The sequence below is a fragment of the Myotis myotis genome, unplaced genomic scaffold (genome assembly GCF_014108235.1).
Source record: "Myotis myotis isolate mMyoMyo1 unplaced genomic scaffold, mMyoMyo1.p scaffold_m19_p_1, whole genome shotgun sequence".
Classification (NCBI taxonomy): domain Eukaryota; kingdom Metazoa; phylum Chordata; class Mammalia; order Chiroptera; family Vespertilionidae; genus Myotis; species Myotis myotis.
The window spans coordinates 186,716,222-186,730,779 of NW_023416313.1; the positions used below are offsets into that span (position 1 = coordinate 186,716,222).

A 14,558-nucleotide genomic window follows, 5' to 3' on the forward strand; every position below is an offset into this window, starting at 1 on the left:
TCCCAGTAAATAGCTAAACTGGTTCCAGCAGATTTACAAACAAAATATTAAAAGTCAAGGGGTAACCCTGGCCGGTGTGGCTCGTGGTTAGAACATCAGCCTGAGCATGAAAGGGTCTTGGGTTTGATTCCCAGTCAAAGCCACGTACCTGGGTTGCAGGTTCCATCCCTGGCCCTGGTCAGGGTGTATGTGGGAGGCAACTAATTGATGTGTTTCTCTCACATGGTGTTTCTCTCTCTCTCCTCCCTCCCTTCTACTCTCTCTAAAAATCAATGGAAAAAACATTAAGTGAGGAGTAACAAAAAAAACTAAATAAAAAAGGTGGGGGGATAGCGGTAATGTGGGGATAAGAACACATATGTAATAACTTAATAAAAAAATTAAAAGAAAAAAAAAATAAATAAAGTAAAAGGGTAGATAAAATTTTGCCCTGGAAAGAGGCTAACAGGTACATTTTACGTGAAAAACCCTGAAGGGATATTGTCTCTTTTACCTTCTGATTCCTTGGTATTAAAGAGCTAGGTGTATAGCTACAGTGGGGCCTTGACTTACGAGTGTCCCGACTAATGAGTTTTTCGAGATACGAGCCGTCTCTCAGCCGATTTTTTGCTTTGAGTTGCGAGCTAAAATTCGCGTTACGAGCCAGCTTCAGATACCCCACTGCTGGCTGGCGCAGCGAACGTCACAGTGAACGCCACAACATCAGCCCAGCATCACGTGTCTCACTCGTTCACTTTTTGATTTGACATACGAGTAATTTGAGTTAAGAGCTCCATCACGGAACGAATTAAACTTGTAAGTCAAGGCCCCATTGTAATTTGTTGAATTGGTTAACTGATAGCACCTCTCCTCCCAAGTCCCAACTCTGTTAATTATATTTTGACTGTAGTCGTACTATTTAGAAATAAAATGGGTATCACACTCTTAATGGATAATGGAAAGAGGATGGTGGCTGCTTCCTTTACCTGATTTAGGAATATGCTTAGGAATCTCTCTCCTTTCCTAACTCCCACGCCATGCAATGATAGAAACGATTACCTATGAAAAAGTGGTGGCGATGCTAGAGATTTTTGCAGTTGTCACGACCTACTCCAGGAAGAGAACACAATAAAAAAAAGAAAAAACAAAAAAACCCTCTTGCTAGCTACAAGATACCTGACTTGGTGTCCCTAATATGTGCTTTTCCAATGTTAGTACCAAAGCTACTTGTAGAATCTGAACATTGTTAAACTTAGATAAGCAACAAAATAAGCTGTGAACTCTCCTTATAAGCCTTTAAAAGGACACTTGGATATTATTCATAGCTTTAAAAACTAAAACCTTAAACTACAAGGGCACTTGAGCAAAGTTAGAACTGATCATTTTCTTTATGAAGTTTCTCAAGCAGAAAATACATTCCCCTAAATCACACATTTATTAGAATCAGCCTCTTAAATCTCTTTCCTCTCATTTCGTATTCTTTGTACACTTCACATTTGATCACTTCATTGTTCCTATTTATTCTTATTTTTGTTAGGCACACTATGATAATAACTCAATTATTATTCCCAGCAACCTTATTATTCTCATTTCAGAGGAACAAACGGAGGCACAAAAAGGTTAAACAACTTGTCCAATGTCAAGAACTATTAAGTTGCTGAGCCAAGCTATAAATCGGCCAGTCTGCAGCTATAAACACTGCCTCCAGGGAACTGTAACTTATTTAAGCCATACCCAACAGTGTGCATTTATTTGTTTAGTGTTTTGTTACTGATGTGACCACTGCTGTTGCAAAAAAAAGGTTTCTAATACACATTTTTGTGCTTATTTCCCAATTCCAGCAGCACTGCTAGGTCAGAGGGTATGTGCACTTTAAACTCCTTTTAAGTCTCAGTTCAGTGACAACCCCAACTAGCTTCTACTCCTGATTACCCCATTTAAAACATATCTGAAACAGAAAACTAATACAAGCTTAGATGGAGAAATATCTTAGCAACAAAACATGAGTTTGCTGAACTGCACTGAAAGATAACTTAACACTATGAGAAGAAATAAAGAATTCAATGAGCACTACAGTCTCAGGTTTCCTTAACCTATTAGCTTCTGAGAGTAATGCTATATGTTAACATAGGAGAATCTGCCTCTTAACTTATTATTATAGACTAGAGGCCCAGTGCACAAAAATTTGTGCACTCGGGGGGGAAAAGGGGGGGTTCCTCAGCCCGGCCTGTGCCCTCTCGCAGTCTGGGACCCCCCGGGAGATAACGACCTGCTGGCTTAGGCCTGCTCCCGGATGGCAGAGGGCAGGCCCAATCCCTAGGTGCAGCCCCTGGTCAGGCTCAGAGCAGGGCCGACTGGGGAGTTGGGGCGATGCCCCCTGTCATGCACAGAGCAGGGCGGATTGGGAGGTTGCGATGCCACCCTCAGTCACGCTCAGGGTAAGGCCGATTGGGGGGTTGGGGCACCGCCCCCTGTCACACTCAAGGCAGGGTCGATGGGGAGGTTGCGGCGCCGCCCCGTCACGCACAAAGCAGGGCCAATCAGGGGGTTGGGGCGCTGCCCCGTCACGCACAGAGCAGGGCCAATCAGGTGGTTGGGGAGCTCCTCCCTGTCACGCACAGAGCAGGGTTGATCAGGGGGTTGGGGAGCTCCCCCCAGTCACACACAGAGCAGGGCCCATCAGGGGGTTGGGGAGCTCCCCCCTGTCACGTACAGAGCAGGGCCGATAAGGGAGTTGGGGCACTGCCCCCTGTCACACACAGAGCAGGGCGGATCAGGGGGTTGGGGCGCCACCCTCTATCACCCACAGAGCAGGGTCGATCAGAGGGTTGGGGCGCCGCCACTGTCACACTCAGGGCAGGGCCGATGGGGAGGTTATGGCTCTACCCCATCACAGAGCAGGGCCCGTGGGGTGGGGGGAGGGGTGTTGGGGCGCCGCCCTCTATCACCCACAGAGCAGGGCCGATCAGGGGGTTGGGGCACCGCCACTGTCACACTCAGGGCAGGGCCGATGGGGAGGTTATGGCTCTACCCCATCATACACAGAGCAGGGCCCGTGGGGTGGGGGGAGGGGGGTTGGGGCGCCACCCTCTATCACCCACAGAGCAGGGCCGATCAGGGGGTTGGGGCACCGCCACTCTCACACTCAGGGCAGGGCCGATGGGGAGGTTATGGCTTTACCCCGTCACACACAGAGCAGGGCCCGTGGGGTGTGGGGGTTGGGGCGCCACACCCTGTCACACACAGAGCCGCAGGGCGATCAAGGGGTTGGGGAGCTCCCCCCTATCAGGCACAGAGCAGGGCTGATCAGGGGGTTGGGGCGCCTTCCCCTGTCAGGAACAGAGCAGGGCAGATAGGGAGGTTGTGGCCCCGCCCCCTGTCACACACAGAGCTGCAGGGCAATCAGGGGGTTTGGGCGCTGCCCCTGTCACGCTGATCCCGGTGCTGGGAGGCCTTGCGGCTCCGCTGATCCCGGTGCTGGGAGGCATATTACCCTTTTACTATATAGGATAGAGGCCTGGTGCACATGTGGGGGCCGGCTGGTTTGCCCTGGTGTCCTGGATCAGGGTGGGGGTCCCCACTGGGGTGCCTGGCCAGCCTGGGTGAGGGGATGATGGCTGTTTGCAGCTGGTCACACACCCTTCAGAGTGGGGGTCCCCACTGGGGTGCCTGGCCAGTCTGGGTGAGGGGCTGAGGGCTGTTTTCAGGTTGGGACTGAAGCTCCCAACTGCTCCTTTTTTTTCTTTTTCTTTTTTTTTATTCTGGGCCAGCTTTAGCTCTGAGGCTCCAGCTCTGAGGCCTCTGCTGCTGAAAGAAGGTATCTGGTTTGTTTCAGTTCTATAATCGAAACTCTATCAATTCCAGCTCTGAGATCCCAGGCTCGCTGAAAGCAGGTTTCTGGGGTTTTGTTTAGCTTCTATATTTGTTACAATGTTTAAACTGCAGGCTCAGAGGCCGGCAGCGCAGGCAGGGAACGTTGGAGTCCTCCGTCACTGAAGCAAGCAAGCCTCATGTTAGTTTCAAGCTGCCTGGCTGCTGGCCGCCATCTTGGCTGGCAGTTAATTTGCATATCTCGCTGATTAGCCAACGGGAAGGGTAGCGGTCGTATGCCAATTACCATGTTTCTCTTTTATTAGATAGGATTATATTCATATCTATATATATATGAAAAGCCAATGACCGGAACACTGGAAAGACCGGAACAACTGGTCAGTATGATGCTCACTGCAGCTGGCCAACTGTCCTGATCGGGGGTGGGGCCAGCTGGCCAACCTCCCGCAGCCCCTCCCCCACACAGCCCCTCCCCCTGCCAACCCAGCCTGATCTGCCCTCATTGGGGCGGGCCCGCCGGACCCCACCTGTGCACGAATTCATGCACCAGGCCTCTAGTATATATATATAAACATACATATTTAAAGAAAGTACTAATTCTAATACATTTTAGGAAATTTTTCATCAAAATATCTCATACCAAATTACAGGTGAATTTAAAAAAATGTTGACATGACAAATTAAAATATTATCAATATGAAATAATTTTGAAAGTATGAAAAGAAAATATAAAAAACCCTTTATATTTGTAAAGATTTTTTAAATATTTAAATCATTTTGTTATCTTTCAATTACAGTTGATGTACAGTATATTAGTTTCAGGCGTACACCCCAGTGATTAGACATTTATATAACTTACTAAGTGATCAAGCCAATAAATCTCATACCCATCTGACACCATACGTAGTTATCAGAATATTATTGACTATGTTCTCTATGCTGTACTTTACATCCCCATGACTATTCTGTAACAACTGATTAGTACTTCTTAATCCCTTCACCTTTTTCACCCATCTGGTAACTGTCAAAATGTTCTCTGTATCTGAGTCTGTTTCTGTTAAGCAAGAGTGAAAACAAAGAATTATAAAGTAAATAACAGAATTGACTACATAAAAATGTACAACTTTAGTGTAGTAAAAAAGATCACAAGCAAAATGCCAATATAGGGAAAATATCTAACATAGCAAATGATTAATACCACTAAAAACAGAAATATAAATAAAGCAAAGTACATGATTTGAAAGATAATAGCCCAGGAATGGCTAATAAATATATGACATACCATTCACACTAGTGTTTATCAAGGAAATGGAAAATAAAGCAATTCAGAAATACTGTCATATCAGCAAAAATTTATGCAGACTTACATTTTAATATTAGCAGAATGTAGGAAAAGGGCATTTTCATATACTGTTGATGGGAATGTGAAAGCATCGCTTTAACACTATTTTGGAAATACATTTGAAATTGGGGGAAACTTTTTGGAGTATATTTGATAGAAAAATTAGGTACCATCTAGGCAGGGAAACAAATAGTTTTTCTACATGGAAAATTCTGAAGCCATTTATAAAAACTAAGGAGATCTCTCTACTCTGACACAGAAAGATCACTAAAACATACTGTTCAATGAAAAAACTCAAACTGCATAATATCTATAATAATAAAAGTATAATATGCTAATTAGACCAGACAGCCAAACGAACTTCCGGATGTCATTCCGGATATCCTTCCGGATGAAGCTATGGTGGCGGGGGCCGAGGCAGATGCAGTTAGGGGTAATGAGGCAGGCAGGTGAGTGGTTAGGGGTGATCAGGCAGGCAGACAGAGTGGTTAGGGGCGATGAGGCAGGCAGGCAAGCAGTTAGGGGCGAGAAGGCAGGCAGGTGAGTGTTAGGGGCATCAGGAAGGCAGGTGAGTAGTTACGGGCATCAGGCAGGCAGGCAAGCAGTTAGGAGTCAGTGGTCCCAGACTGTGAGAGGGATGTCTGAGGGGTCCTGGACTGAGAGAGTGTGCAGGCCAGGCTGAGGGCCTCCCACCCCTCCCCCACCCTGTGCACAAATTTCGTGCACTGAGTCTCTAGTACAATATAATATTAGGCTCTCATTCATATTGTAAGAACGAAACTAGACATACAAGTATACATAAACGCACAGAATAGGTACTGGAAAGTTGCACTCGCAACTGTTTATGACATAGTTATACACAGCAATCAAGAAATGGGTCTGGCCAGTGTGGCTCAGTGATTGAGCATGGACCCATGAACCAAGATGTCACTGGTTCCATTCCCCATCAGGGCACATGCCTGGGTTACGGGCTCGATCCCCAGTAGGGGGCATGCAGGAGGCAGCTGTTCAATGATGTTTCGCTCTCATCCATGTTTCTATCTCTCTATCCCTCCCCCTTCTTTTCTCTAAAAAAATCAATCCTATCTAATAAAAGAGTAATATGCAAATTAACCATCACTCCACAACAAAGATGGCAGCACCCATAGCGGCTGGGGGGGGATGCTGACGGCATTGCCCCGGCAACGCGAGCCCAGTGTCTGCTCCTTGGCCACACGGAAGGAGGTGAGGGGCCTCTGGTCAGGGGCCTGGGCGCAGAATGCTGGGCTCGCATCACCCCCAGTCTCTGTGTCCCGGCCTCGCGAAGGGAGGGGAGGGGCCTCTGGCCAGAGGCCAGGACGAGGGACACTGGCATTGTTGCAGGCCGGGCTGAACGATCCCCCACCCCCGTGCACGAATTTTGTGCACTGGGCCTCTAGTTAAAATACTTTTTTTTTTTTTTTAAATAAATGGCTACTTCTTGAAAAGGAGTAACAGAATAAGTTGAAGTATAATTTTCACCTTCAGTTTAATAAACTTTCTGCACTATTTAAATTTTTCATAAGGCTGTATTAAAGTATAACTTTTGAATTTAAAAAGATATAAGGTCCATTTATATCACTGACTGAAAAAATGAAAATTACAAATGTATGTATAACACAGTCTCACTTTCACTAAGAACAAAAATGAATACATAATTCTATATTTAAATTTTTACTATGCACATGCATTACTTTTATAATTATAGTATTTTTAAATAATGTTTTCATGCTTAAAATGGCAAGTTCCAGTTAAAAAAAAAGGCATCCTGCATAAGTGATTTTCCTGACAGTGCAAAGCAAGTGAATACTGATTACTTCCTGTATGTATTATTTTAGGACCCAGAGTTTTCCTGCCTTTAAGATTTTTTTTTAAAGTTCTGATGCAATCATTTTGTATTTCTATTTACATAATACATCCTGAAATTAGTAATTTGTACATCAGTACTGTACTGTAAAATTAATTTATTTTGGAAAAATTGTTTTCCCCAGACCTGGGATCAGGCTAGTTCAATGGGTCCCCTCCAATAGGTAATTGGAAATTAGATATTTACTTAAGTACAGCTAGGAAGTGGCAAAGCCACCCAAGAATGTGCTACCTGACCACAGCCATGTAAACAAGGTATTTCATAGAATTTTATCATAATTCTATGTAACAATTCTACTGTAGTCTGAGAATCATTAATTCACACTCAATGTCCTTTACCTCCTAAAGCATTACCTGTTAAAAATTAGCTCTGTTGAGTTATAATTCACACATTAATATTTTACCAAATGTTCCTATTAGAATTCACAAAATATTTGCTTTAAATATAACTGGATAGATGAATGTCACAGAATGGTTAGAAACACAAGTGTTGGAGCCAGACAGACTTAGGTTTGAATTCTAGCTCTGCCCCTTTATTAGTTTTGTGACCCTGGACAAACTACAAACCCTTGTAGAGTATTCTTTCCTGGGAAGTAACACAGGTGTAACACGCCAAAACTGCAGGGGTTTTGTGAGGCCCAAATGAAAAATAACATATGTATTAAATAATCGTTATCATTTACTGAATACATAGTTTTGTTGACTATGAGCACACTGTGAGATGCTCACAATTCAAGATGCATGTGGGAACCAAGGGGAACTTTCTCCTCAGAAAATGAAGATCATATCTAATCCTGACCACACCTGCAGCAGAGGAGCATTTGTGAAGCACTGAGCATAGTGTCTGATGTGCTGAAGATGTCGTGTATTGAGATATATGGACCTGGTGCTACTTATTGACACAACATGCAACTGATTGTATTTTTCAATATTTGTTCCAATAATTGATTCAAATCCTAACAAATCATAAAAAGCAGGCAAACTAGGTAGTTAATATTTCTTTTAAAAATCAACTGCACATTACTTTTATACGTGTGTATGGCACCCAGTGGATTTTTTCTCTATAGATCATCAGTCCTCTACATATCACTATCTTTGTGTACTTTCGCAATATTCCATATTGTTGGAGCACTTCAACTGTCTTTAATTAAACTGCTTGGAAGTAGATAACTAAAACATTTTTTTTAATTCCTTTACTCAAAACACAGTTGCTTCACAAGATAGCACATAGTCTATGATTCATTCATGAGATTCAACAGGAAATGCTAATCTATGCTTAAGAGCCAGAAAGTGGTTATTTTGTGGGATTGCGACTGGGAAAAGGCATGTGGGAGGCCTGGGTTGCTAGTTTCATGCTATATGCTGTATCATGTCCTGGGTGATTACAAGGTATATGCATCTGCAAATATTCATCAGTAATTTAAAATTTATGCATTTTACTCTATGTAACATCTCAATAAAAACAAAACCGACAGCTACTTGGTCCAAAGATTTATGGCTTTCCCTCATCTAAATTCATCATCCTCTGTTTCAAATTGTACTGTACAAAATCTCTAATTTGCAATTCTAGGACCAATCCTGCCTGATTTCAACCACCCCAAAATCACCCCATAAATACATGGTGGGGCAAAAGTAGGTTTATAGTTGTGAGTATATGGAACAGTTTATTCTTGCATTATTACTTATTAATTATCGTAGGGTTTGCCATATGAACTGTAAACCTACTTTTGCCCACCCTATATACTTTTCTATGTAGTTCTTCTATGTTGTTAGAAGCGTTTCCATTTAAATATCAAATGACTGAAAGCAGGGATTGTGTCTACTGTCAGGTGCCTTCATCAATATAAATCATGTCTAAATCGAATTTTAAAATTAATCTTATCCTAATGATGAACATATCCTTTTACCTCCTCGGTCTGTAGCTTCTACCACTACCTGAAACCTTTCCCCTCATTCCCTCCAACACGTTTACTGACTAGAAGTGAATTTGATATTCCTTTAAAACAATGATTTCATTTTGTAACATGTTCAGAAACCAATGACTACAATGCACCATTCTAAACTCCTCAGCCTGACATTAACCACCTGCCAGTGTGATCCTGAAGCTCCTTGAAGGTTTCTCCCCCGGGAACTGGCTCAACTGGTTTTTGTTCATGTTTTGTCCTTTTCTTCAGCCAGCATGTTCTTTGTTAATATCATTCTTTCTGCTTGGATTGCCTTTTCTTCCCATCAAATCCTAACCATCGGAACTTAACAGTTCAATTCACAAACTTCCCCAACAAAAGCTGAATGCAGTACACCCTATTTAGAATTATTTTGTCTTCTAAATCCTTACCTCCTAAAACATAGTAACTGTTTTTCAACTAGCCTATAACTTAAGAGTAAGGATTACCTAACTGTTAATCAGATGCAATCCTTACATGAGTAGTGACATAAAAGTAACCAGGTATGTGACCTTGGATATCCCTAACCTTACTGTGCCACCGTTTCTTTATCGTTTAAATATGAGTAATAATATAACCCACTGCAAAGGACTGTATTGAGAACTGAATTTCCACAGGCAAAGTGTGTGAAATAGTTCTGGGCACACAATAGCACGATATAAAGAGTTCGCTTTTGTTATCATCATCATCATCATTCCAAAATTTAAAAAACCAAGAATGAACTAAATTAGAAGAATACCTAACTCAAGTTGAGGAGGCAATGGAAGGAAATTTGAAAAAGCTTCTTAAAGGAGCAGACCATCAGGGGGAAAAGCCATGGAAGCAATGGGGCTGGCATACGCAAAGCACAGAGGAGAATTAAGTAACCAGACAAAAGTTAAAGTGTCTTAACGAAACAGTAGCGGTTTTCACAGAATACGGAAAAAAGAAGCTAAATACTGGAGTATCCAAGCGCTCTCCCTCCCAGGAGCACACCCTCACCTCTCCCATCCTCCTCCCTCTTCCCCCAGGCGGTGACCATCACCTTCCTCACTACCAAGCCCCAAGGGCCCTTCCTTTACCTCTCTAACTTGTTTCCTAAGTCCATTTCTCCTAGGAATTACTTCTTTTACCTCTGTATTTTTCAAATGAATGTTCTCTTATAATTTGGAAAACAAAAACAAAACCATCCAATTTCTGAAAAGTAGAGAACTGAGCCCAGTAACGATACTGTCCCTTTCTGCTCAGGAAGAGCCAGAAAGGGACTTGCCATTATTAAGATAATCTGCACGTGACACACTCTGGTGGTAATTTTGCTGGAGGGAAAAGATGCGGAAGGTGAGTTGTTGTTTTTTCTGGCCCCTCTCCTGACCTATGTAATCCACGTATTCAGTATTAAAAAGACACACAGGCCTTCCGTCCATGGTTCTCACACTGAACCCTTGCTAAGTAAGAGAGACTCACCTGATCCAGGAGTAATAAGAGGTCCCTCTAATTCAAGTGCCTCATCTTCAGACTGGTCATCTAGCTTTTTCTTTTTTTTCTTGGTTGGATCTCTGGGCTTTTTCAAGAGAGAAAGCTCTTCAGGGTGTCTTATATCTGTTAAGAGAAGATTATTTTACTAGAATAAGAGGAAATTTGAACACTTTACATTTGGTAAATCCATTTCAAAATAAGAACTGGCAATTTCCTTGTGTGTATGTGTGCTTGTTTTGCCACGTATCAATGCCATGCAAAAGACTGAAATATGACATTTTATTTAAATATTTTTCTTTATTGATTTTAGAGAGAGAGGAAAGGAGAGGAACAGAGAGAGAAACATCGATTTGTTGTTCCACCCATCCATGCACTCATTGGTTGATTCCTGCATGCACCTCGACTAGGGATCGAACCCACAATCCTGGGATATCAGGATGATGCTCCAACCAACTGAGCTACCCCGGCCAAGGCTGAAATATGACATTTTAAAAATAATCTACTAAAGCATTCTTAATTCACATCTACCTAATGCATGTAGTAACCTCAAAGTGGCAAGATAATGATCTATGGCACAAGAAAATATAAGAATTCTTACTTATATATTTATTTTTATCTAAAACCATAAGAAATAAGCTTTATATTATACGCAGCCCTCATTCATTCTGCATGTAAAGTAAATGTAATGAAAATACTTTCATATCATTATCAAATCTCAAATTTTTAATTGAGTCAAACTTTTCTGCCTACAGATGGCTACAAGTTTCTGTGTTGATTCTATTAATTTATGTGGAAAATCTGATTAGAGGCAAAATAGTTAAATGAAAGTAATAAAAGGAATTAGAGACAATTCAAATAGGTATACATGACATTATATATTATATATATATTACCATGTCCATGAACTTCAAGAATTGTTAAGTCAATTCTCCCCAAAATGAGCTAAAGACTCAACGGAATCCTATTCAAAATTTCAACTTGCTTTTTTGTACAAGTTGACTGTAAAATGTATGTGGAAATAAGAACAATCCTAGAAGAGTCAAAGCAATTTTTAAAAAGAATGAAGTTGGAGAACTTAGACTACCTGATTTCAGGACATCATAAAGATACAGCAATCAAGACTGTGCAATTATTGGCTAAGTGATAGGACATATAGATGAACAGAAGACAGGGCCCAGAAACTGACCCATAAGTTGGTCAGTTATTTTGAACAAAGGTGCCATAGCGATTCAAGGGGAAAGAACAATCTTTTCAACAAACAGTGCTGAACAGGAGTCATGTATTTTTTTTTTTTAATTAGTCCTTACCTAACACAATATACAAAAATTAATTCTAAGTGGATCATAGATCTAAAAAAATATGTAAGTAGACAAAGATTTCTTAGATAGGACAGACACACACACATCACACAAAAAAACTGTCTTTAAAAAAAATCTATTTTTATTGATTTCAAAGAGGAAGGGGGAGAGAGAGAGAGAGAGAGAGAGAGAGAGAAAGAGAGAAACATCAATGATAAGAGAGAATCATTGATTTGCTGCCTCCTACATGCCCCCCACTGAGGACTGAGCCTGCAACTCCAGTCATGTGCCCTTGGCCGGAATCAAACCTGGGACCCTTCAGTCCATAGGCTGACGTTCTATCCACTGAGCCAAACAAGCTAGGGCCCCCCCCCCCTTTTTTTAAACAAACAAAAACAACCAGGTAGCTCAGTTTGTTAGAGCATCATCCCAATATGCCCTAGTTTGTGAGTTCAATCCCCGGTCAGGGCATATACAAGAATCAACCAATGAATGTACAAATGAGTGAAGAGGCAATTTGCCGGAAGCCGGTCCATCCTTGCTGCTTGACACAGTCGCTGCAGGAAAGAAACATCTGCACAGCATATGTTTCAAGGGACCTGGCGTATATAGCATACTGTTCTTAATATGTTTGCTCCCCTTAGCGCTGTGTGTTTTAACCAAGGTCACCTCTCCGAGAAAGGTTGTTTCCCCAGGTAGGAATTTTTCCCTGAAGTCAGGGAGGGGATGCCTCTCCTAGAAAGGTTGTTTCCCCAGGTAGGAATTTTTCCCTGAAGTCAGGGAGGGGATAAAACTCCTTAACTAAGTGCCAGGCGGGTAGTTAATCACTACAAACAATCATGCTTAAGCTACATAATCTTTACTCCCTGGAATGGAGATAAGAAACGCCCTAACCTTTGTAATAGAAATTGACAGGATTAAAATCAACTGGTATAAATACGGATGTAACAAAACAATAAACAGCAGAACTTCGCTGGAGATCCAGACCAGAACTTGGCTGGAGATCCTGGCTAGAGATCCTGGCTAGGCTGCTGATCAACTGAACACCGTCTCCGTGCCCTTCCTTCTTCGCCGACTCCGTCTACACCTTTGGGGACCCCTGGACCCGCTGGGGTTGGACCCCAGCAGCAATTCATGTTTCTCTCTCTCTTAAAAAAACATTAAATGAAAAATTTTTAAGAAGCCAAAAACAAAAACCTGCTCTTTGAAAGATATTGAGGAAACAAAAAGGCAAGCTGTATACTGGGACAAAATATTCACAAAACATATGTGTATACCTGACAAAGGACTTGTATCTAAAATATAAAAAGAACCCATACAACTCAGACCAATGGGGTAAAGATTTGGACAAGCACTTTGCCAAAGAATACACAAGAATGGCTAAGCAACACATGCAGAGATGCCCAACATTATTGGTCAGGAAAATACAAATTAAAACCCTGAGATAGCATTATACACCCATCAGAGTAGCCAACATTATTATTATAAGACTGATAATACCCTGTGTGGGTGAGGATGTGGAGGAGGAACTCTCATACCCAGCTGGTGGGAATGTGAAATGAGAATTTCTTTTTAACAGTCTGGCAATTTCTTATAAAGTTAAACACATACAACTCAAACATTCACTACTAGTTCTTATCTCAAGAAAATGAACAGCACATTTGTAATCACTTTATTCATAAAAGCCCAAACTGGATTAACCTAAGTGGATAAACAAAATGTTTTCTTTCATGTCAGTGGAATACTCATACAATGGAACAAAACTCATCAAGAAAAAGAGACAAACTACTGACACATACAATAATACGAATGTATTGCCCAACTATCACACTAACTGCTAGAAGCCAAGTAGAAAAGGGTATATGCTGTATGATTCCATTCATAAAATCCCAAAAACGTGACAACAAATCCATAGTGACAGAGCACATCAGCGGTTGTCTGGCTAAAGTTTGAGGGCTGTGTCCTGATTATGGTAGTTTCTCAGATATGTCAACACTCATCAAACTGTACACTTGAAATAGGTTCAACTTATTTTATACCAGAATAAAGTTAATTATAAAAATAAAGAATTTAAAGATAGGGAGAGCTAAGAAAAAAAATAGCAGAAGGGAGAAGCACCGGGTCTATAGAGTATAATGTCTGACAGCACTACATTATGTGTCAGGGTACGAATAGAGTAGAAACCAATACAAATCACTACAGGCTGTAATGCCACAGGTGGCTAGGTTACTAGATCCAAGTTTTACATGTGGCAGTTTGTACCTTCGGAGGCCCGCAATATCCACCAGATTCAACCCAGTATTACAAATTCAGGAAGCTTTTTGTTTGTAGGGAACCTGAAACTTAGATGGACATACTGCTGCAGGGCTGATGAGGCACAATTTGAGTTAGAAGCACCAAACCAAACTACTTGGATTCAAATTTCAGCTCCACTATTTGTCAGCTGCGTGACTTTGGCAAGCTACTCAACCTGTCAGTGTCTCAGTTTCCTCATCTGTAAAATGAGAATAATTGCACCCCTCAGGCAGTTGCTGTGAAAATTAAATGAATCATTCGGGTAACAGTCCTTGAACAGGGCAGGCATATAACAAGTATTTTGTAAGTTTTAGGTGTTAATGCTTTTCTCTAACTTTAAAAATTATACAATCATTTAGAAATTACAAAAGGTATAAATAATCAAGTCCTTTAAAACATGTTCTTGAAAAATGGAACATGACTATGTAAATTAGTGATCATTTTAATAGATGTAAAAAATTCTGTGTAGATCATAATTTAACCATTCTTCTAATACTCAGTCCATTATAAATAATGGTTATATAAACATCT

General features: G+C 41.4%; 1 protein-coding gene across 6 annotated transcripts in view; it reads right to left on the reverse strand.

Annotated features, from left to right (window-relative positions):
- The window catches only part of FERMT2 (fermitin family member 2), a 68,914-nt gene that overhangs the window by 20,046 nt on the left and 34,310 nt on the right, over window positions 1–14,558 (reverse strand). For all 6 annotated transcript variants that reach the window (XM_036307305.1, XM_036307295.1, XM_036307313.1 and 3 more), the window contains exon 4: window positions 10,423–10,557. In XM_036307305.1, coding sequence (XP_036163198.1) covers window positions 10,423–10,557 — 135 coding nt within the window. The remainder of the gene's footprint in view (window positions 1–10,422; window positions 10,558–14,558) is intronic.